This window comes from Crocuta crocuta, unplaced genomic scaffold (genome assembly GCF_008692635.1).
Source record: "Crocuta crocuta isolate KB4526 unplaced genomic scaffold, BGI_CrCroc_1.0 scaffold489, whole genome shotgun sequence".
Classification (NCBI taxonomy): domain Eukaryota; kingdom Metazoa; phylum Chordata; class Mammalia; order Carnivora; family Hyaenidae; genus Crocuta; species Crocuta crocuta.
The window spans coordinates 262,248-287,577 of record NW_027531874.1 but is presented as its reverse complement, the minus strand read 5'-3'; the positions used below and the strand labels follow the sequence as shown (position 1 = coordinate 287,577).

Here is a 25,330-nt window from a genome sequence, read left to right as displayed (position 1 = left end):
TCCGATTCAATGCATTCTGAAGTGTTAAATTCCATTAGGTCAAACTGTAAGGAGTCATAGATTTTAATTATAGTAAAATTAAGATTCCATGAGATGAATCCCCACTCCAAACATATCCTAGATCACATTAATTCAATTAACTCAGAAGAAAATGGAGATTTTTTTTTCAGAAAGGCAACTTTTAAATTGCTTCTGAAAGGATACAGATGCATATCTATTGTTCTAGGAAAAATAATTCTTTAATATTATTTCTTAGAACCACCTGAGTTCTAAAATGAATTTGAGAACACTTGTAGTAAGCATGGAATTGAGTTTTCTAAGAACAAGCCCCAGTTACTCCTGCATGAGCCAAGCATCACATTTGGGAATAATAGTAGAAGCTGGACAAAGCCCTTGTTTTTAAGGAGAAGAAAGCTCACACAGAGTGATGGTATAGACATTTCAACATGTTCTTTCATAGAGATATGCACAGAGTGCTGAGAGACAGAGCAGAAGCAGAAACTGTTATCCAAGATGGAATCCTTTGAGCTATGTAATCAAAAAAACACCCTATGGATTTTCTTGTTTTGTCTTTCCATTATGCTTTGCTGGAATTCAAAAATTTTATTCATTTCAACTTGGAATCATTTTTTAAGAGTTCCTCAATAGAGTGATGGAATTGTTCTGCATCTTAATCTTCATTGTACAGTATGTCAAATTCATCACGCTGTACACTCAAAACTGCTGCATTTTACCATATATAAATTATACCTCACCTTTTAACAAATCCATCAAAACATACAATACTACTCCCTTTAAAAAAATTTAAATTCTTCCCTTTGATGTCGAAGGCAACAATAAATGCATTGCAGAAAGAAAAAGGCTAAAGCATATCTAGTGGGGTTATTTCTTCCATAATAATTAATTATTTTATGTTCTGTATTCTCTTCCAGCTGCAGGTCCAGATTTTTCAAGAACCCTCTTAAAAAGAGTAACTCTTGTCAAAGTGGGAGGTGAAGTTGTCATTGAGTGTAAGCCCAAAGCTTCTCCTAAACCTGCCTACACTTGGAAGAAAGGAAGGGACATATTAAGAGAAAATGAAAGGTACTCTCTTCAGATATTTTTAATATTTGATTAAGCTATAACAATTTATCTGTTATTAATAGTTCTAGACGGAGGAATTTACTATCTGCTGTTGATGGACTAAATGTTAATCAAAGAACTGAAGCTTTGGAAAAGGGTGGTAAATTAGCTGGTCTTTATAATCCTCCTTGGTATTAAGGTTCTAAAAACCCTCCCTGCAGAGAGAGATTGCATGATCCCTGTTGAAGACTGTCAGAGATGCTCAAAGGTTAGCAGCTAGAAAAACCTTCCTTAATTTTAGCCTAAAATTTATTTGTTGATTTGTGGACTTTTCTCTACCCTACTTCTTTTTGCTTAAATAAATAAATGCAAAGTGTCTTTGCTATGACAACCTCTCAAATATTTAACAATGGCTATTGTGTCCCATTAGTTTTTCCCTTTTTTAAGGATAAATATGGCTGATTCCAAAACTCTTTCTGCATATAACTTAGTTTTGATTATTTTAATGATATCTTTTTGAAACAACAGTTTCTTTTTCTTTCTGACATATAAATTCTTTCCTTGTATATTTCCTTTTGTACATTTACAAAAATGTACAAAAAAATGTGAATGACATTTAGAATGCATGCTATTTATACAGTGTACACATATATGGGTGTTTGGGGTTTTAGGTCAGATTGCACCAAATGGCAGTTATCTGTAAGACCTTCTTTTGGCTGTCACCCCTGTAAAATATCTCCCACCCCTTTCTGTAATCTACTCAATCTGTTGAAAAATGGTAATTAGGCATGAGTCTATGTCACAGAATTTACTAGCTGTATACATAATGATTTTAATTGATGCTAAAGGTCAAGTACTCAAGGATGCAATGTGGAAACCTATAAAATATATCTGTATGTACCCTTTACACCTGTACACCTTTCAGTTTGCATATGCAAATTAGATGGTTGCACTGATGATGTTGTCTTTATTAATGATTATTGTAAACAAACGATATGGTTTATAGATGATGTATTCACACACGTATTAAATTCACACATATTAAATTCATAATATATATCCTTTCCTGATTTCTGTTATATTAACAAAGCAGTGTAGTTTACTGAATATTGCCATGGTGTTCAAATTTGGAGCCATACTTGGAACTTGAGAGCTCAGTTCCTTATTTTTTACCCTTCACGTTTATTTGCTATTTCACCACATTGTTTCTCAGAATGAGGTATGTAGATTACCTTTAATAGTTATGCATTTACTTTGTTTATTAAAACATAATTGAAATATAACAAGCATGTACCACATGTATTGCCTAGACTAAGGGCACTTTTTTTAAATTTTGTTTTAATGTTTTATTTATTTATGAGAGAGAGAGAGAGAGTGAGCAGGGGAGGGTCAGAGANTTATTCCTCTTGATAGACAAACACCTGTGATTTTATAAAAATAATAAGACACAGAATACGAAACAGGCTCCAGGCTCTGTGCTGGCTGTCAGCACAGAGTCCGATGCGGGGCTCAAACCCACAACAGTGAGATCATGACCTGAGCCAAAATCGGATGCTCAACCAACTGAGCCACCCAGGCGCCCCTAAGGGCACTTTTTTAACGTTTATTTTTGAGCAGGGGAGCGCTTGAGAGACAGAAGGAGACACAGAATCCAAAGCAAGCTCCAGGCTCTGAGCTGCCAGCACAGAGGCCCAACATAGGGCCTGAACTCACACACTGTGAGATTATGACCTGAGCTGAAGTCAGATGCTTAACCGACTGAGCCCCCCTGCCAAGGTGCCCCTAAGAGTACATTTTTACATTTTAATTTAACAATGATATAAGGAAAAAGTACTTTAAAATAATATAGATTATAGACAAACATGTCAAAATCCATGAGTGAATGAAGTTAGAGTAACATTACTATTACAAACATCCTTCAGTGGCTTAAAACAACAAAAGTCAATTTCTAATTCACATTGCGTGCCCATCAGGGGTCTGCAGGTAACTTTGCTGTCCTCTATAGCCAAGGCTGGTGGAGTAGCACCCTCCTGAGCATCACTCTTGCAGAAGGCAAAGAGGGTGGCCAGACATACATAGGTCTTAAAGCTTTTGCCCAGAAATGAAACATTTCATTTTCACTTATTATTATTAGTCAAAACAAATCATACGGCTCTTCAAAAGTTCACTCCAGCAAGGAAATACAATCTTAGTATGTGTCTAGAAGAAAAAAGATAACCCAATATTTTCAACAGTATTAATGTCAGCTTAGCACTGCTGTAGCTTAACCATTGTTACATACTGATTAAATTACCTTTGGGGAAATGGGATATCAATATCAAGAACTCTATTTGATAAGTAAATTTAATTGATTGTTTCTACCTCTTGACTTACACAAAGCTTGTCTTTCTCCAGTTTTTGTTCCTTCTGCTACTGAGTTGATTAATAGAGTTCACTTATTGTTTCAACATTTATATGGCACTAATGATGTATTTAAGCTGAGGAGACTCCCCATCATTATCCAGTCTTACTGTTTTTCACCTCCACCCCCAGAGTCATCAGGCATGACCCAAGCTATCAGTATTAGCACTTCGTTCTCCACATGGGTGCTATGTTTTCACAGCTCTGCTCCTTCCTCACTCACATTTTATTAAGCAGACAGACGGATTTTGGTAATGTAGATGAATCCCAGAGCTGGCCAGGTGTAATGTAAAGGGGAATGGTGGTGTGCCCTATCCAAGGGAGGCACCTGCCACTAAATTCTAGCATATTGCGGACATATGGAGATGCAGGCCAGGTTCATCCCTATCTTCTTTCTTCAAGAGAAACTAGAAATCTGGACTTTTATTTGAACTCCTTTTAAATTTTTAAATGTCAGCAACTAATTTTTTTTATTTTAATGTTAGTACAAAATGGGCCATACATCCACAGTCCAGGTTTACTCCATGAGTTACTGGACTTTTAACTTCTGAGTAAGATAAAAACTCGGTTGTACATCACATAATTACTTGAAAAGGGTTAAAAATAGGAAAGATCTTATTATGTTCTCACTGGCAGAGAAGAAACTTTGCCATTTTTGTCCTTTTTTTCAGATAAAGGAGGAAGAGAATTAAATAAATAAGGGAGGAAACAGCTCATGAGTGAAAAATTTAAGAATTCTTCTTTTAGGAAAAGATTGAAATTGTTAGACTAACACAAAAGGCAAACTTCTTTGTGCCTAGTGACTTATTAGCCCTAATTCTCTTTTGAGATGTAGAATCTTAAGAATCAAAGGGAAAACCTTTAACCTTTGTGTAAAAAGTTATTAATATCTCGGGGCACCTGGGTGGCTCAGTTGGTGAAGCGTCCAACTTCAGCTCAGGTCATGATCTCGCAGTTTGGAGCTCAAGCGCCATGTCAGGCTTTGGGCTGAGAGCTCAGAGCCTGGAGCCTGCTTCAGATTCTGTGTCTTCCTCTCTGTCTCTGCCCCTCCCCCACTTACACTCTGTCTCTCTATCTCTCTCTCAAAAATAAACATTTAAAAATGTTTAAATAAGTCATTAATATCTTAAGTACAAAATACTGGTATAAACAGTGTTTTGTTGAAACAAAAACTAATGATCAAGTGCTCTTTTTAGTAGTGTTCCCCCTCGAGTCTATGTTTTGACTGACTTTACCAAACACTACTTAGTACATGGTATTTAATTTCTTTTTTAGCTAAGCAACCACCTACAAACAAATTCACTCTAAAAGTATATGAAGCAACAGTTTAAAATTTGAAGTTTTAGTTATCTCAGTGGATATAGATTCAGATATATTGGTTTAATGTTAACATGTAGACTGTTTAAAAATATGTTTGTACGTACTTATTTTGATTTTTCATGCCTTTAGAAATTTAAAGCATATTCACAGTGGCCTCCTGTGTATGAAGCATCTAAATGAAAGAATTAGGTTTGTAATTGTGTACCTAAAACATTTCTTTTTTCTCTTGTACACATTTACAGCTATCAGAAAGTAGGTAATATCAGATATTTAAAACAAAGATGACCTGTTAGAAAGCACAAGTAATTTAGCCTTCAGGAAGGGCCTCGAGTCACCATCAAAGTAGAAAAATTATTTGGATTAATTGACCATTTAAGCCCTCTGTAAGAATAATGTTTACCATTTTGTTTACTTCTAGTTTCTAGACAGAAGGCACTTGAAGCAGATGAGATTGAAGTTGATATATTAGAAACAAAAACATCAAAATACAAAAGTAGCAGAATCATTAATAAAAATCTAGGATCCTAGAATTATAAAGAGCCATAAAACCTTGTTTCAATCAGGATGGATTCTTTTGGTGTAAGTTACAGAAATGCACCTCAACACTAGCTTCAGTACATTGGCTCATACACCTGAGAAGGCCAGGGATGAACTGTGACTGAAGGTGTGGCCAGGCTCGGTTGCTCACACGGTGGCATTGGGACTCTGCCTCACTCTCTTCATCTCTCACCAGCAATGCCTTCTGTGTTGACTCTTACCTTCCAATGAGCTCTCCTCTCCTGGTGGTAGGACAGCTGTTAGCAGCCTCATGCTTGTCTTCTTAGGTTCTCATAACAATTCCAAAATAGATTTTCACATTGGTCAGTGTTCTTCCCTGAACCAAGTATATTCAAGGAGCACAGGATACACTGGGTAAGAAAACATGAGACATGCACTTATCCTAAGAGGGCACATGGGGAAGCTCTACTTCATACCACATGGTCTGAAAGGGCTTCCCCAAAGAAAGTCTACCAGAACAAGAGTAAATGAACGCTGGGTAGACAATGTCAAATTCCTACCAGAGTCCCGGAGCCCAGCTTTCATTTCACAACAGGGGGTCCCAAAAATGGCTGGACCCTTATCCCTCCCTAGTTATATCTAATGATGGAGACCTAACTAGTTATTAGAATTTCTTTTTCTTCATAACCTATATCCTTGTAACTTTCACTCATGGTGTTTTGTTTTGCTTTCTGAAGTTATAAGACAAATCTAATTATCTCCACCCCAGTCTTTCCCTTTATATACTAGCATGTTACTGTAATGCCCTTTTTCAATTCTTTTCCAAGCCTAAATGTCCCTGCTATTCTTCATATGGTGGCATTATTTTTGCATTCTCTCACTGCCCTGATTGTCTTCTTCAATGTCTTGAAAAGTATGCCACCTAGAATTAAAAGCAGTATTAATAAAGGGGATAAATAACTTTATCTTATCTCTGTTGCAAAGTATGATAATTACCATTACATGATGTATCAAAAGAGGAAAAATTATCTTCAGTGAGCTTAGATTAGTAAGGCAGGCAAGTGTATAATGGATCATAGAAAGACCACTCACTCCCAAAGGTTGTTGTTTTTTTTTTTTAATTATCTTCGTGCTTAAAGGGGTAAGTGTAGTTGACTGGAAAATGCACTTAGAGGAAATATTTTACTTCTCACTGAAGCTGAAGGAATGAGTGAAATGTTACTCTAGTTAACATTATGTAAATAGAGACTTTGTAGCCTTACGCTTGAGAATTTCTCTCCTCTTTTTTAGACATTAGGCTAATAGATTTTGTCAAGCAAATGGATAATAACCAATAGATATATGCCACTGAATGTTTCTGAAAAGAATCTCAAACCTACAGCCTGCATGTCACAGGCATGATTTCAGAACAACAGCATGACTATTCTGTCAAACTAGCCAACTCCAATGTTGTTCAATGAATAAAGAATGCATTGGGTACTAGCCATATACTAGGTAGGGCCTCTGCTTGGTGCTTAAGATAGAGAGAAAGAGGAGGCATAAACAGAGCCCTCCAGATGCCCATAGACTAGTGCAGGAGCCCACTAGAAAATAACAATATGCTCCTCCATAATCCTAGGACATTTGTTATAAAGGTGATATACTACGAAGGAACATTGAAAAATGTAGGCCAACAGTAAATTGCGGAGGCCTTGAATTTTATGTCTGCAGAGTTTAGACTTGAACTAGAAAGCGCTGGAGAAAATTGGAGGATTTTTATGCAAGGAGTGCATGGTCATAGAAGTACTGTGAAGGGATTGCTTCTCCTACAATGTGGAGAAGGAATCAGAGAGGAGCAAGATTGGAGAGGCAGACAGACCAATTGCAGGCGGTAGCCTAGGATGGAAATGAAAAGGAGGATGATTTCAGTCTTTTGAGAGAAAAGGAAGGAAGACAGATGGGCTTTTAAAGGGTAAAATTTAAAAAGACTTAATGATGTATTAAGTAGAAAGATTGTGTAAAGAAGGAGGGGTGCGGAATGACTCCCAGGATTCTAACTTGAGCAGCTGGTGCCTGGTAGTGCCAGTGCCACAATGGTGACTCTATAAAGAGCAAGTCTGAGAGGGGAAAGGAAAAAGAGTAACATTAAAATGTCAAATTGGAGGGGCGCCTGGGTGGCTTAGTCGGTTAAACGTCCGACTTTCGCTCAGGTCATGATCTCAAGGTTCATGGGTTCGAGCCCCGCGTCGGGCTCTGTGCTGACTGCCAGCTCAGAGCCTGGAGCCTGTTTCAGTCTGTGACTCCCTCTCTCTCTGACCCTCCCCTGCTCATGCTGTCTCTCTCTCTCTCTTCTAGAAATAAATAAAAAACATTTTTTAAAAAATGTCAAATTGGAGGTGCCTACAAGTAGAGGTATCACATTCAAATAGGAATTCCCATTCAAGTATCACCTATTTGGCAAAGATTTTTTTCCACTAACGTGTTTCAAGTTGTGAAGTTCCCCATCCTGTTTACCTACTATTACCCTCCATAATTCTTATCATCATCTAACATACTGCATATTCACTGTCTTCCCCACCCTGCACCCAATCAGAATGTAAATTCCACAAGAATAGAAAGCTATGCAGGTGCGTGCATGCGTGCGTGCGTGCGTGTGTGTGTGTGTGTGTGTGTGTTATATTTGTCTAGCTTACACATATAGCATCTTATAGTCCTGGAGATAAAAAATCTGAAATGGGTCTCACTAATCTAAAATCATGTGTTCCTTCTGGATTCTCTAATTAAGAATCTGTTTCCAGCTTTCTAGGGAACACCTGCATTTCCTAGCTCAGCACCACCCCTCATGCTCAAAGCCTAAAAAGAGAATGTCAGGTTCCCCACATCACATAACTCTGACTTCTTGTGCCTCCTTCTTCTTCCTTTTGATTACATTGGGCCGTTTGAGTGTGTTTTGTTCCATTCTGTAATAGTAGCATGTAAGACAATGCCAAGTATAGTGTAAGTGCTCAATAGAGATGTCCAACAGGAAGTTGAAATATAGGTATGAGTTTAGGAAACTAATGAGACTTAGGTATCATCAGTGGATAAGAAGCCATGGAGTCGATAAATTCATCCAGAAAGAGTTTTGTCAAATAAGACCATCTGTGAATCAAGGGAAGAAACCCTGAGGAACAGCCACATACACAGAATGGTGGAAGCAGAGCCTGATGGAAGCATTAACAGACCTAAATGGGCAGAAAAACAAATTGGGGAATGTAACAAAGAAAAACCAAGAGAGCAAAAGTTTCAAGAAGGAGCAAGTGTTTAGTGTTTTTCAAGAGATCCAACCAAATAACAGGTCAAAGGTGACCCTTTGGGTTCAGAACCTTGACATCACCTTGGGAAGAACACTTCGAGGCCACTGTGGACCACTTTTGAAGACACCATAATATTATATAAACATCCTTATTCTTAGCCATTTCTTCACTTACTGTGATATATATTTAAGTTTGCCTGATCCCCACAGTCTAATCAGATCAAGTCTAGCAGTATATGATAATATTCAACCCAAATAGGAATAAATTTCACATTCATGTTTCTTGCCTAGAGACAATGAGGTCTGCCTCAGAGGTGAAATTAGATCATGGTCCTAATATGCCTCTTTTCCCAAAGGCCTTTGGAAGAGTTAAAATTCATGTACTACATGGAGGCAAATCCCAGCACTGGGCTGCAAAACCCCATATTGTATATAAAGTGTGAAACCCTGGTCTGAATACTCTGGCAGTCTGGGAGGCAGAGCAAATGTGATGGCAGGTATTTGCCCAGAAGGCCAATCGAATCCTAGCGTGGAAAGGAAAGTTTATTGCTTTAGGCATTCTGTTTCTCTTCTGGAAGCACAATGTCTATATATGTGCTTTTAATGAGAAACCTGCACTCAGGATATCTCTTACAGTTGCTACAGAGCCATACAGCTCGGTTATTAGGAATTCTGCCCTGGGGAACAATTATGTTATTGCAATAATTAGAGGCAGTTCATCTCCATAATAATGGAAATCCTGCCTTGGAGGCAAAACAACATCAAAGCAACATGAGCATCATTGCTCTAGATAGAATCTGTTGCCTTGCTTATTGGTAGTACTATATCATTTTAATTTTGCATGTGCCGTTATAGAAACAGACAGAGCTTATTCTGCTCTCCAAATTCAGACTTAGAACTTTCCCCTCTTGCCTCAGTTTGTCTCTCCTGGAGCCATGGGCAAAATAGTTATGACTTTAAGCTCCCCTGAAGTGCAGTTGCAGAATTTAGAGAGATTTGTTTTTAAATGTTTGTAATGATCCACAGTTGCAAGAGATTCCATGAACTAATTGTGAGTCACTACCCTTTTCTACCTCAGTATAATTTGCCATGCTGTGTTATAGTCAGGGATTAGCTGATGGCCATACTCAGGCAGGGACTACTACTAACCTGTTCTAAATATATGGTCACTGTATTGGTTATGCCTCAAGACATGATTCGAAGAAAACAGAATTTTTAAGTAGAAGTATCTGAAATAAGGTCCCCAATGTAAAGGCAGCACTTGATTAAAAAATATGTACAGGTGTCTCTCACGTTAATCCTCTTTTTGTTAGTCAATCTTCTTTCCCTTTTCTTGTTTCTATCCTTATTATCTCTTGGATGGACTTTGCAACCATTAAACACTTAACTGGTTGATTTGGAAGCAGCCATCACTCATATCTTCCACAAGATGCAACTTCCCATATCCCATCTCTGATAAATTCAATCCAGTAAACATTCATCACACACTTTGTCAGTACAAGTAGCATTTGAGATTTTGAGCATAATCTAATTTTTAAATTCGAGTTCTACAGGGGTCATAAGAAAAGGAATGAAATTTCTATAGTGGTTTAAAGAATAGAGACTTTCCATCTTATTACAGTTACAAATTTTATTTTTTTAACAAAACAAAAAATAAAACTCTATAATCTTCAGCACACATATACATAGGGGTATTTTTATATACATGCACAGGAAAAAGCCTGGAAGGAAATTTATCAAAATGTTAACAGTGGCTTATCTGGGAGTTAGGACTATGGACTTATATTCTTTCCTTCCCTCCATCATTTCTTTTCTCTTTTAAAGTTATAAATTTTATATTTATGAGTTTGATTATTTCATCAGTGTTCATTTTCCAAACAGGCTGAAAAGACCTGAGGAAAGGTGTCATTTGTATTTGAGCACACTGGGTACCCCCAGCTCCTGGTAGTGTACCTAGGATACTCTAAATATCCAAGGTTTTTTGTGTGAAATGAATGAACCAACCATCCAAGCTCATCTGATAGTTGAAGGAGTATGGTGGAGAAAGTGGTGAGGGGATATTTTAATGGAAGGAGCAGCCAGAATAAAACATATTCAAAAGGAAACTAAGGATGAATATTTGAGCAGGGAGAGATTAAGACTGGAAGTTTTCTCTGAATCAGGCTTCGAAAAGTATTGCCTGGCAAGCCGAAAAGTTTGCACTTCACTGAAGAGCATATGGAGTTAGAGAATGATTTTGGCATGGGTCTCCACGCTTCCTATTAAATTGTTTCCTGTCTGATCAATTGAGTTCACTGTGTGTACTTACATAGCATGTGTTGTGATTTACTGTGCACCCATCTGGGAAATCACTTGACCTTCATAGGGCAGTGTTTCTCCATCCCTAAAGCAGAGATACAGCGATCATTTCCAAATTCAGGTCTGCAGACCAGTGCTAAGCTGACTGCCACAGAACCGACGGAGGTACATTTATAAATGAGAAACCCACTCTTCATCCCCAAAGCTGATTTCTAAGGAATCCTGAGATAAGACCCAGGAATATGAATTTGTTTTTACATTTCCCAGGTGATTCTAATGCACAGCCAGGAGTGACACTGTATCAGAGGCTTCCCATTGACCTCAGTGCAGATAACCCATCACATGATCAAGAACCCCCACACTGGTCAGGCTCCTGCCTCACTGTTCTATCTGCTATCTTACCTGCTTGCCTTCTCCTTTGCTTCTTGAGCCATGTGGGCCTCCTGTCACCTCTTCAAATGGCCTTACTCCTGTGACAAAGCCTTTAAACACGCTGCTCTCTCTGCCCGATATGCTTTTATCTAAGGCTCGACAAACTACAGCCCCACAGGCCACAATCCAGCCTGCCACCTGTGTTTGCACAGCCTGAAAGCTGAGAGTGGTTTCCCATTTTTAAATGGCAAGAAATAAATCAAAAGAAAAATTTTGTGGCACATGAAAATTAGATGAAATTCAAATTTCAGTCTCCACAAATAAAGTTCTATTGGACACAGCCATACTCATTCATTTACAAATTGTCTAGACTGCTTTTGAACTACAAGAGCAGGATTGAGTACTTGCAACAGAGATGGCCTGGCCTGACTAAACCTGAAATATTTACTTTCTGGCCCTTTACAGAAAAAGCTTAATGACCCCCAATCCAACTCATGGCACATTGCTAACAATGTTTGGTATTAAAACATCTTTCTAGTAATAAGATGTTCCCTTTGCTTGTTTATTTTTATATTATTATTTTGGCTTTATTTCAGTTTGCTGTGCCTTTTACTCAATCTTGGTGACTTAACTTTTTGATTGAATTGTAACTTCCACTGAGCCCATCTAATGGAAAGTAATATGTACGTTAATTTGGTTGGAGACTGGTATGGTCTCTCTTCTGTCTCTATCTAGAGCAATGGGTTCCAATTTATACTGGGAGAACTTCTCTTCATACCCCCAGAGCCTTGAACTCCCTGGAGAAATCAGAGCAGGAGAAGGTTTAAAGATCATAGCACAGAGGGTGAATGGTGGTGGGGATGGAAAGGAAGGTATAAACCTGAATCTCTTCCCCAAATTTCTGGAAAACCAGTAAAAGAAAGAAGTGTTAGGAAATCTTCATTCCTGGTTGAGGATTATGGTTTACATAGACTGTTTTATATAGGGGTTTTCATTTTACTTTTATGATTATAAAAATTATAAAAGTGTAGTTCAGTTGACGGAGGAGAGAAGATAGCGATTATGACTCGCGTCCTAGGGTTTTATAAAATTCAGCTATTGTGAGGGGCACTGGGGTGGCTCAGTCGGTTAAACGTCCGACTTCGGCTCAGTTCATGATCTCATGGTTTGTGAGTTAGAGCCCCGCGTCAGGATCTGTGCTGACAGCTCAAAGCCTGGAGCCTGTGTCAGATTCTGTGTCTCCCCTTCTCTCTGACCCTCCCATGATCATGCTGTCTCTCAATAATAAATAAACACTAAAAAAGAAAAAAAACTTAAAAAAATAAAGAAAGAAAATTCAACTATTGTAACAATATATACACACTTGAAATAATTTGGAAACCACCAGTGAAGTATAACACAACAACGCCCAAACAAAAGTACACAGCAGTGATTAGGGAACACACAAGGAAGAGACTTGGAGTCAAGGCAGGGTCTGGCAAAACTGACTTGTCACAGGAAGTGAGTTTAAACTGTTGTTAAAGAAAATGATCCACACAGAGAGGCAGAGAAGGAACAAGGAAGTCACCATGTTGGGGTTCACACATATACAAGATGAAGTGATAGACATGAGCAAATACTATACAAGAAATGAGGTAAGAGGGATCCAGCCAGTTGGAAGACTTCATATCTGTAGAGTTTAAAAGGAAGAGATGGAAGAATAATCAATAGTTCGATGCCTCAAGTTGTTAACAAGAGATGATTAACATTGCAAATATGTTGTTAAATATAAAATAATAGTGACAGAAACACTGATTTGGCTTTACTACGAAGAAGCTCAGAAATAGAAATCTCTAGCAAGTAAGTTGAAATGAGACTTTGATCTCCTTTTGTGTCACTAGTACATTCTTGAATAAACCTTGATCTTTGGGAATCCTGGGAGATTTGGGATACTTATTACTTTGGTTCTTTTCTTATATTTTTTGATTATCTTGTGGCCATCATTTTTATCCCATTAAAAAAAAATAATAGTGGTAGCAACACCACCTACCTTTTTCTCATTTTTTTAAAAATATTTTTATTTATTTCTAGGAGAGAGAGAGAGAGAGACAGTGTGAGCAGGGGAGGGTCAGAGAGAGAGGGAGTCACAGACTGAAACAGGCTCCAGGCTCTGAGCTGGCAGTCAGCACAGAACCCAACGCGGGGCTCGAACCCACGAACCGCGAGATCATGACCTAAGCGAAAGTCGGACGCTTAACCGACTAAGCCACCAAGGCACCCCCTTTTTTTCTTTTTTTTTGATACCTTCTGCTAAACACTTTGTATATGTTCTCTTTTAGTCCTCAGGAAATCATTATGAGATCAATCCTGTTAACCCTAGGCTCAAAGAGGGTGTTTACCATACCTCAGCTTGCAAAGCTCAGAGATAGTTTTAGAGCTGGGATTCAAATCCAAGTATCACTCATGCCAGAGGCCATGTCTTTACCAACTTTGCTGGAAGAAGGAACAGGCATTAGATGCTTCTCTCTACTGCAGAGAGAACGTGGAATCTGGTTATAAGTTAATAAATTATTAGTAAAAATAAAGCACTGCTTTCATTGCCTCTCTTTTAAAACAGTGGAATATTATTGGTGCCTTTATTTTATTTATTTTTGAGTTTTGTAATGTTCGTTTTTGAAAGAGAGAGAGTATGAGAGTGTGCTCAAGCAGGAAAGGGGCAGAGAGAGAGAGGGAAACACAGAATCCAAAACAGGCTCCAGGCTCCACACTGTCAGTGCAGAGCTCAATGTGGGGCATGAATTCACGAAACGTGAGATCATGACCTGAGCTCAAGTCAGTTACTTAACCGACTGAGCCACCCAGGAGCCCCTTGCTGACACCTTTAATATGGATAAGGTGACTGGCCAAAAGAAGTTTTTACTGTTATTTGTTTTATATTTTTAGTAATAAATTGGCAGCCTTCACATCCATGGATTTATAGTTTCCTGAGAGAAATGAGGCATGATCTGATTTCAGGGCTCGGTTGGAACCATAAAAGTCCCTTGGAGAAGAGGTGAATTAAGTCCTTGAACTACCTCAGCAGCGCCTTTGTTCAGAGAAAATAGCTCTGTAGCGTCAAATGGATTTAAGTGATCATGAAAATATTCAAACCAAAGTGGCATGTAATTAAGAGCAATTAGAACTGAAGTAATGTGACTGGATATTAAAACCAGACATGCAGTGTTTGTGCCTTCTCAGTAGACACAAGGCAGATAATTTGGGCTCCTCCTAACTTTGTCATCTCTAGAAATAAAATCTGCTAGACTGCTCAGATGTATAGATGCTATGTAAATATTGAAGGTCTAGGATCATACAGTACGTTTGACCCTGTGTTTCTGTTATATAGTTTCATGTTCATATTTCAGTCACAGATATGCCGGAGTTAATTAGATTTCTACTAGTAAATATCCATCATGGTGTTGCTAAATCCCTTTTGCCAAATGATCTAATTAGAGCAACACTTGGCTCTCTATATAATTACAACATATGGCACCTAGAGGGTACGTATAGTAGAATTATAGGTTTCCTGATGAGAAATCCAGGTGGTGGATAAAAGACTCTATTAAACTAAGTTGGAGTGTGTGTGTGTGTGTGTGTGTGTGTGTGTGTGTGTCTGTCTGTTTTAATGTATACAATTCCTCCTACTCTCCCCAAAATGGGCAATATTTTATAATTCGTCCATCTTTCCCACATGAAACAACATAATTGTATCATAAAATGGGAATATTAAAATTTAAAAGAAAACAAATAATTGATAGCATTAACATAACTTATTTAACCCTCTTTGCCTCTAAAAATTATCATGCATAGTAAGTCAGCAAAGCTGGATGAAGCTCTCTATAAATGAATTATTTGATGGGACATACTCCTCCCTTTGAACAAGATCACTTACCAAAATGGCTGCTAAATACATAACAAAAATGGGATTGAATCCTTTGGCCAATGAGAAGAAGGGTCTCTTAATGCCTATGTATAATCTCTGGACATAGGCAAACCAGTTTGGGTAGTTGATGTGTTCAGTTTCAGTATATTGAATTTGAAGGGCTTATCATGTGGTGGTATTTTAGAATCCACTTGCATGGGCTTGGAAGAGCTGATTGGACACTTTTCTTCCCAGGTCCATGTTCAGTCGTATCACATTGATAGCTTCACATTGACCAAAGTGGGCATACTTACACCATGAAAACTGGCACATGTCAGGATATTTTTATCCATGGAGAAACAGTGGTTAAACATGAACCAGCACATCATTACTTGTGGGACATTGTGCAGCCAGCTTGGAGTTTGTGGGACAGATCAAGACCAGAAACCTAGTTTTCCAGCTCATCTTCTTTGAAGTGATACGGGTGAATAAGATTCATTGAAAGAAGATAGAAAAACTAAAGAGTTCTGAATTGTGTCAAGTTCATGAGAGAGAAAAGGAAACCAAAAAATTCATCAGAAAACTAAGAGGGGAAACAGGAAATTAGAGTGTTGTGAAATTCTAGGTAAGAGAGTATCATTCATAAGCAGTATTTGACGTTGTCAGATGTCACTGAGAGGCCCTAAAGAATGAGGATGAATAACTGTATATATTTGGTATGGTGGTACTGAAGTCATAAGTAACCTTGAAATAAACACTTTCGATAAGAACAAAAGCTCTACTGGCTAGATGATAAGCAGCTGGTTGCAGTAACTACTTTTTGCAGATGTCATGTAATCAAACGAGGAAGATTAGATATGCTGGAGGGGAGGGACACATTTGTGGCAAGGATCTTATTCAGATGGAGAACATTGGGGCATATTTATAGACTGAGGAATTCACACTGGTAAAGTAGGAGTTAAAGTTGTAAGGCACAGGAGATGATTCTCGAGGAGACAAGGGATATTGGATCTGAAATAAATTGTTGTGGGAAAGAAGGATGAACTTGTCTTCTTCTCTGACTTTAGAGAGGAAGGGAGGGTGGGTAAGGGCACAGAGAGTTAAGTATGAAAGAGAATGTTGAGGAATTTCATGTAATATGGCCTTGATCATGATCTTGAAAAAATGAGAATGAAGGTCATCTTTTGCAAATATGAACCTGGTTGCAGGGCAATTGTGTGCTTGAGAGAAAGGGACATCTGGACTGTCTTCTATGGTCAGTGCAACAGAAGTTAAGTAAGATTTGGATTGTGCTTTTTATTTTCAGTTGCTTTCACACATGTTGACTTTCCCACATATTGATTTCCAAAAGAGGTGGTTTATTCCAAAGGATGCATAAAGTTTTTAAAGAAAAAATGAGGCTTGACTGCTGTTAACACCAAGAAAAATGTTTTTCAGGTGAATTCAATATGCTCTAACTCAGAAAAAAAATGTACTTTAAAATTACTCTAGCCCTTTCTCATTTTCTCAAGGACTCACTCCTTCAGTCATCCCTGCTCTTTCCTATATTGTCACACTCTCCCTCCTCTTTCAACTGTTGGATCATTCTGGTCAGCATATCTTTATCTTTCTCATCCACTTTGCCTCCTTTTTCTCTCTTCTACCTCCACACTGTCCCTAAGCAATCTCATCCCCTCCCATGGCTTTAAATACCATCAACATGAACAACTCCCAAATGTACATCTTCAATTCATTATCTCCCCTGAGCAATTTGGGCTTAACATGCCCAAAACAGAAATTCTACACCACCCTCCCTAAAATTGGTCCTCCCAGTTACATTACCTTCTTCTTGTTGCTCAAGCCAGAAACGTAGAAGTCAGTTTTGTTTTCTCTCTTTCACAACATCCCATATGTTTATTTAGTAAATTTAGGACGTCTACTTCTGTAGAACATATAAAATCTATCTCCTCCTTTTCCATCTGTGCTGCCCAATGCCCTGGCCCAACCACCATCATCTCTTATTGATGAGAGCCCCTCCTAGTCCATTTAGACTACTGTAACATAAACACCATAGGCTGGGTGGCTTAAACAACACACATTCATTTTTCATAGTGCTGGAGGCTGGATGTCCAAAATCAAGGTGCAGGCAGATGTCAGTGGCTCCTAAGAGCCAGATTCCTGGTTCATAGATGGTTGTCTTCTCACTGTGTCCTCAAATGATGGAAAGAGGGAGGGAACACTCAGATGTCTCTTTTATAAGAGGGATAATCCCATTCATGAGGGTTGCACCTCATCACCTGATATCCCCCAAAGACTCACCTCCTAATGCCATCACATCGGGGAGTTAGGATTACAACATGAGAATTTTGAGGAGGCTTGAACATTCAGTCCATAATACCTGCTAACTGGCTGTCCTGCTTCTATCCTTACCTGTTCTCTGTACCACAACCAGAATGGTCTTTTTAAAACACACATCAAATCTTATCACTAACCTTAAGGTAGAAATTAAGCTGTTGACCATGATGTTTAAGGGACTACATGATCTGGCTCCTTATTGTGTTATTTCTGGGTTTTGTTTCAGTAACCTCCCCATCACAGATCTTAAGTGCCAAGATGTCTAAGGTCAAGTGTATTTTCTTTCCTGTTAAACCACTAGTGGCCTACTTTCCTCTTCAATTCCTTCTTTGTAATTTGTAATTACATATCTATGCCTTCTTTTACGTGATTATGATATATCTTTCCAAACTGGTGTGTAAGCTGGATGAGGACAGGACCTGGTTTTCTTTACCACTTTTTATCTAGTGCTAGTATAGGAATACCACTGAGAGATATATTCATTAGTTGTAGAATAAATGAAGAAAGAAATCAATAAACTGACAGTTTGGCTCATTTCACCAAAGATTTAAGGTTGCCTAGAAAAACAAGCAATAGAAAAGATAAAAGTAAATAATTTAGGGAGTGGGGATAATGGGAACTTATCAGTATAAAACAAAAAAAATCATAAATGCAATTAGTACATGGAAATACATCCAGTATAATTCACAGATTTGAATGTGCCTGTCTTACTACCTAAGCAAAAAGAAAAGTAACTAAAAGAGCTATAGTGTCTTTAAAACATTTGAAACATTTACTTTGCCTCATAGGAGAATCTTAAAAAACATTCTCCATGAGACACAGTTACTATAGTAGATGGAAGAAAAAAGATTTCATAGATGTGACAAAAGCTCCATATAGGTGGCAAATTATATATTGATGAAGGGCAAGTTAGTGAATTCATTTCTGTGAGGTGGGACCAACTATATAGCTGGGTTGGTTTTTTTGTTTTGTTTTGTTTTTTTATGCAGAGACTGGACCCAGTGGTAAAGTTTTAAGTTTTTACAACAGTATTTTCTAGTACTTGGAGTGGCATTATGGGGCAGAGATGGGAATAGTACATTTTGTATAATGTGTATTCTGTGATTAAGTAAGTTGTAAGTGTAGGGTCTAGATTTCAGGCCTTCTCAGAACCTTTAGGATCTTATGAGACTTTCCAAGAATTATATTTCTCACATTACTTGGAAATGAATCTTATTGCACAGAATACCTCAAAAGATTAGGGCTTCAGAAGGGAAAAAAATCTTTGGAAAACTTTGATCTAAATGAATGTATATGTCCATTTACTTTAGGAATCCCATTGTCGATTGGCATGGCCAGGATTGTAGTAAGGGTTAGCTAGGAGAAATTTTTATATTGTGATTACTAGCAACAATGTGAGAAGAAGCTTTTCTGTGTTACTAATTTTGCAATACCCATTTAGACAAGGTCTATACTATATAATGGGCCAAGGAGAATCATCAAGACACATGGTGGAATGCTACCCTCAGGATAGTACAATTAGGCAGTTTCCATGTGAGAATCTATAGACAGGATTTTTAAGCATCTAGTCCCTAACTGATTCCTGTCCACAGGGTCAAAGTTGGGGAAAGCTGAGTAAAAGGTACAAATAGTCTCAAATTTTTCCAGACCTGTTTTTCCACAAGAACATTAGGTATTATACCTGAATAGCTGAACGGAAAACAAAGCAGCTCTTTATTTTTGAAATAATAGCATGAATGACTCAAGCCTACAATTAGCTAAAGGAAAACAAAACTTTACTCCTAGTTTCTTCAGGCGTGAAGATCTGAAAGTTGGAACACAGTTAAATAGGATATTCCGTAATTTCTCAGTGATTTCATCTTCCTCTTTAATTTGGCATCCAGAAATTCATGTTGATTGATAAATACTTGGCTATAAAAGCAAAGATATTATTCAAATCATGACATGATACACTTTTAAAATCCTAGAGAATATTCATAATGTATGATATAAAGTATGATTCCTCTGCCTGATTTCATTTCTCCAACTCTTTCCTCTTAAGACAAATTCAGGGAGTTATTGACACAGTATCCTTTTTCTGTACCCTAGGGACTCTCTCTCCTCTGAATTCTTTCTTCCTTCCTTCCTACAAGACCCCTCTATTAGAGCCCTCTCTGTACTTTCACCTCTCAACTTCTCTTCTTGAATTTTGTCTGAAATTGTCAGTCATTTCATTCATTCAATTGTTTCCCACCAGATGAAGGTATCAAAGATTTCTAATCAATACAGAAGGCAAAAGAGAGGAGGAAGGATGGAGGGGACAGTTATCAAAGGAGAGAGGGGAAAAGCCAGCCATAAGACAATCAGACTTTTACAGTGGGCCACTGGGATCACCTCTTAGCCTAGTCTCCATGATTTTTTGTGCAAATAGTGAGTATGTTTTCTTTGGTTTGAGTTGCATGAACAAAGTCCCCTTTAGTTAGCCCAACTGGGCATACGCCCCCTGCCAAGAAGGTGGGTATATGTCAAGCCTAAAAAAGAATAACCTGTTATAGAAACTTGACTACATGTATTCACATTCATTTGGAGTTTTCCCAGGTGAGGAAGAAGGTTTGAATGTTGGAAATGTTCTCTCCCACTCATGTATGTGAACCATAGTAAGCAAATGATGTGTAGAGTCTGGAGATTCCCATCTTTCTTGGAGGAAATATATCTTTTCATGGGACTAATGTCATCTCTGGTTCTGAGAGCTTTAGGGTCTGATGTAGCACAAGAGACCAATAGGTCAATGGTTTTCAACCTGCTTATGTCCCCAGTATACCTGTGGCCTCAACACATTTCTGTTGCTCGAAATGGTTCATCACACATTTATCATAGGAGGAAGAAGTAACGGGAAAGTGATGGAGTGAGGGAGCCTAGAAGCTTATGATGTATAGGAATTACAGGCAGGGTATGATTTGAAAAATCCCTCCCAAACAGTCTGTCATGCATGGTTTTCCTTTTTTTGTTTTTTTAATATTTTGGGGAGAGCACAAGCAGGGGAGAGGTAGAGAGAGGGGGACAGAGGATCCAAAGCGGGCTCTGTGATGCCAGGCTGACAGCAGTGAGCTCATCGTGGGGCTCAAACTCATGAACCACAAATGATGACCTGAACTGAAGTCAGACACTCAACCCAAAATTGACTGAGCCACCCATGTGCCCTGCACATGGCTTTTCAACCTGTGGGAATGGCTTGTTCTGCCAGCACTTTTGTTATACATTGGGGAGGAAATTGTGGTTAGATGATACATAGCAAGTCTCACAAGCAAGTACTGGCATGTACACTCATGGTTTGACAGTATGTCAAACTAAAGACACTTCTTCCCATTCTTGCTTTAGCAATAATGATTACATCACTAGTAGTATTTAGAATCCCAGAAGGATACCGTTTGCAAGTCCCAAAAGTCACTTACCCACAGGTTCACTGAATCTGACTGGCAAAATGGTTTTACTTGGCAGGCACTATACACTAGCCAGCATCGTGTTTAATTTTCTTACATTAGGTTCTAGCCATTAAAATTTGGAATATGTCAGGGGACCTAGATGGCTCAGTCAGTTGAGCATTTGACTTTCAGCTCAGGTCATGATCTTGCTGTTCAATGAGTTCAAGCCCCACATTGGGCTCACCGCTCTCAGCACAAGACTGATTGGATCTTCTGTCCCCCCCCCGCCCTACCCCCCACTTGTTCTCTCTCAAAAATAAATAAAAATTTTAAAATTTTGGAATATGTCATGTAATCCAGATTTCTAAAAACACTGGATGATCAGTAACAGTCAGCCTGAATTCTGTTGGTAATACCTGGCCAGAGCTGAAAAGTTATCTTTTTACCAAGGCGTGAAATCTCCTGTTAGCCACACAACTTTGTCCCTGATGTTAAGATGTAGTGTCACTTGATATTTATCATTGTTCTTGCATTATTGTTTTCCTTACAGTAGAGTTAAAATAAAAGCAATCTATTTCTGGTATCTATTTCTCTATCAAAAAATGAAAATAAGAAAGCTTGACCAAAGGGCCACACTTTTTAAGAAAATACAGAAGAGTAGGTTGTCTTATGAATGAATGAATATTGTCTTGTTCAGAGATAAGCAAAATGTGCATTGAAAACTTACTCTCACCTGCTTCCTTCATTTATATTATCACCCACCTAGCTCCTATAGGTAATGACATTTGTAGCTCTGTAACTAATTCTGTACCTTTATGTTATCAGTGATAATTTGAAGATCAGGATGGTTTGGAATCCCTGAGACTAGCTGTGGCAGTCTAGCCAATGACCTATTTTCTGACATGCAGTTCTTTTCATTTTCCCATGAATGGTTAAATACTAGAATTTCTGTACTGAGACTTCCCTGGAGAGTCTGCTAATCCACTGGTGTTTTCCTCCCTCTTTCTCTCTTTGTTTCATCTGTCATATTGACATGCATGACAGCTTGTCAATTATCCCTCTTTCCAGATTATATTAAAATCTGAAAGTAAAAGCTATATCCAGATCCCTCTTCCATTATAAATACCAGGCATCTAACAACACCCAAGTGAAGGTTTTCTCTGCCGTTTTTCCTGAGCAGGTGATTGTCAGCCTAACTCAGTGCTTGATAGATAAAACAGAGAATTAAACTTGCCTTTTAAACTAGGAAATTATTTTATTCTAACATTACTGTTCATATTAAACTCCTGTGCCATTAGAGCTGTCTCTTTTAAATGAATGCTCACTGGGTACTTTGTTTATTCAATTTAATTGTAGGGGGGAAAAAGACCTCATACAAGGGAAATGGTTGTTCAAACTGGTTTTTACCAGTCACCATCCATGTGAATGAATGTCCAATTAAATAGTGGCTCACTAGGACTCGTATAATAGTAACATCTGTTATCTTAATTAAACAAGTTACTATATAAAGGCGCTTTCATGGCTCACTTTGTTAGAGCAGGTTCTGACCTAGAAACTCAAGGAAGGTTTGTTCTCTTTGTGGGATTTGGTTGGTGGTGTTCCCAGTTGGTCCCATTATGTTTTAGACCTGACAGGTTTGTGATCTGCAAACATACACATATGTTCAAGCCCACGTAGCCTGGGGAAAGGAGAGAATTAGAGTTCATGATGCAAAGTGGAAGAAATAAAATAAGAAAAACCCTGAGTAGGAATGTTTTATATTTATGCCAGACTACTTGGGTATTATGACCTGGAGGAACAGGGTGATGGGGAGGGGCAAGTGATGGAGAAGGGAACGTGAACAAATACACATTTATTCTCTATTACTTGTCAGGCATCAAGGAAGACCCTTACCTGCAGGTACTGGCCGTAGTCCTATTTCGGTATCTTTGAAATCCAATAAGCTCTAAAAAACCAAAGTGTTTTTTCCTTTTTCATCATCTTCTTACTAATTTATTTGTTTATTTTAGGCATCTTTGCAGCAAACTCATTTGGTGGCAGAAATAATCACATATTAGACTGTGAGGTATCATGTCAGACTTTCTTGGGAGATGTTATATAAAATAAACTATAGTATAAATTATACTATTGTATATATAGACTTAAATAGTATATATAGAGAGTATTTGGTATATAGTAAAATAAACTATAGTATGTTTCTAATATGAGAAATATTGAATTCTAAAACAACTTTCCTTGAGGATTTTTGATAAGTTGTTATATATTAGACCACTCAAAAATATTTTTATTATTTTAGAGAGAAAGAGAGTGTGAGTGGGGGAGGCAGGCAAGAGGAGAGAGACAGAAGACAGATAGACAAATAGACTGAGACAGACAGAGAGAGAATCTCAAGCAGACTCCACGCTCAGCGCAGAACCTGATGTGGAGCTCTATCTGACAACGCAGGGACCTTGACCTGAGCTGAAATCAAGAGTCAGAAGCTCAACTGATTAAGCCAGCCAGGTGTCCCTGTATTAGACCATTTTAAACAAGATAAACTGGGGTGCCTGGGTGGCTTAGTCGGTTAAGCATCCAACTTTGGCTCAGGTCATGATCTCACGGTTTGTGGGTTCAAACCCCACGTCAGGCTCTGTGCTGACAGCTAGCTTAGAGCCTGGAGCCTGCTTCAGATTCTGTGTCTCCCTCTCTCTCTGACCCTCCCCTGCTCATGCTGCCTCTGTCTGTCTCAGAAATAATTTTTTTAAAAAACATTTAAAAAATAAATAAAAATAAAGAAGATAAACTGAAGCTTAGTGAGAGTGAGTATTCTTGCTTATGGATAGCTAATAAGCCTCTCTAGGGTTTCCTATTCACTTAAAACAAAGTTTCTTCTTGCCACACCGGAGTGTTGTGCATACCCAAGCCCCTGCTTGTCTCTCTGACCATAGCTGCCATTTGCCATTAGTTGGAATCCCAAAGCATTTATAGCTAATCAAAGACATATATTTTTTCCTGCCTCAGAGCCCTTGCACTTGTTTTTCCCTCAGACTGAAACACTTTTCTCTCATCTTACATCTCAACTGAAATGCTACTTCATTCAAAGCAACCTTGTTCCTTTGTGCAACCCCAAAATGATGATATTAGAAAGAGTTTGGAGTGGTGCGTGGGTGGCTCAGGCAGTTGAGCATCCGACTTCAGCTCAGGTCATGATCTCAGGGTTAGTGAGTTTGAGCCTTGTGTCGAGCTCTATGCTGACAGCTTGGAGCCTAGAGCATGCTTCGGATTCCATGTTTCCCTTCTCTCTCTGCCCCTCCCCCACATGCATTCTGTCTCTGTCTCTGTCTCTCTCTCTCTCAAAAATAAATAAACATTAATATTTTTTAAGTTTGGATATTATGAAATGTATTTTATCTGCATAGCATCAAGTTTTTCTTTTTCGGATAGAAGCAGCTCGGTCATCCTCTCCAGAAGTGCCTTTTCCCATTGCTTGCAATCTTCCTGGGTCTCTCAGTTCATGTGATATTTCCTTCCCATGCAAGGAGCTGGGCAGGCACAGGCTGAGTCAACCAGATACCCTCTTTTCAATAAACAGAGCTTTCCTATGGGCAGAACATGGGTAGAGCAGAGTCCTTCTGATGGTGGCTCCCTGGAAATACTGCCCCTTAACTTCTACTGTAGATCCCCAGAGCTGCTCTTGACTGCCCTCTTCCCCAAGCCCTTTTCAGCCCCTCCAGTTTATGAGCTACCACATATCCTTCCAATAGGTTAACCAGAGTCCGTTTCAGTTACTTACAAGCCCAAAGCCCAACCGATACAGACAAACAGATGGATCATCTGTAACAGGATTTTGTTGTTGTTGCTTAAATCTGCCTCAGAAAAATAAGCAGCTCTTTAATGGCATTGGGTTTTAACCTAATACTTAAAAATGATTGCATCTTACCACATTTGAGGTAGGCAACTTGCTAACTTGAATCTCTGTAACCTTCTTTGGGAAGTTTGAGACATTTTGCTTCAGAAAAGCATTTGCATTCAACTTTACCAGTTATCCACCTGTTTAAATAGCTCCCCAGAAGAATGGGGTTGTTGAGCATGTGGAGTTGCAGGGTTCCCTGGAATTAAAACAAATGCATCTCCTCCAGAGAACTCTTTTCTCTAGAAGGAGAACATACACTAAAGTGTAATGCTGCCCACTCCCACAGGCATGTGCTTGGAGTTCTGGCTACGACACTGAAATCTGTGAAGTTCTTTGGATGAAATCTTTTGGCTGCCTTTGTGCAGATTCAGGTTGTCTGGCATCTGTATTCTTCCAGAATGAGTCATTGTACTTCTCTGCTTCATTGATTCTCGCTGAGGGAGATTTGGACAATGGGCCTGAACCTGCCAAATGAGTTCAGGAAGTCCCTAACACATCAGTAGCTTGTTATATAAGCATCTTGTGCTCAGCAGTTAGGCCTGCCACTGTCTGTGATGAGCATGTTCCCATCCTAGTGACAGCCTGATGGAGTCCTTTGC

The 25,330-nt window shown here is 38.6% G+C and overlaps 1 protein-coding gene across 8 annotated transcripts in view; it reads left to right on the top strand.

Moving 5' to 3' along the window:
• CNTN4 (contactin 4) overlaps nt 1-25,330 on the top strand; it is a 902,287-nt gene that overhangs the window by 768,211 nt on the left and 108,746 nt on the right. For all 8 annotated transcript variants that reach the window (XM_077772911.1, XM_077772904.1, XM_077772907.1 and 5 more), the window contains one exon: nt 933-1,083. In XM_077772911.1, the coding sequence (XP_077629037.1) occupies nt 933-1,083 (151 nt within the window). The remainder of the gene's footprint in view (nt 1-932; nt 1,084-25,330) is intronic.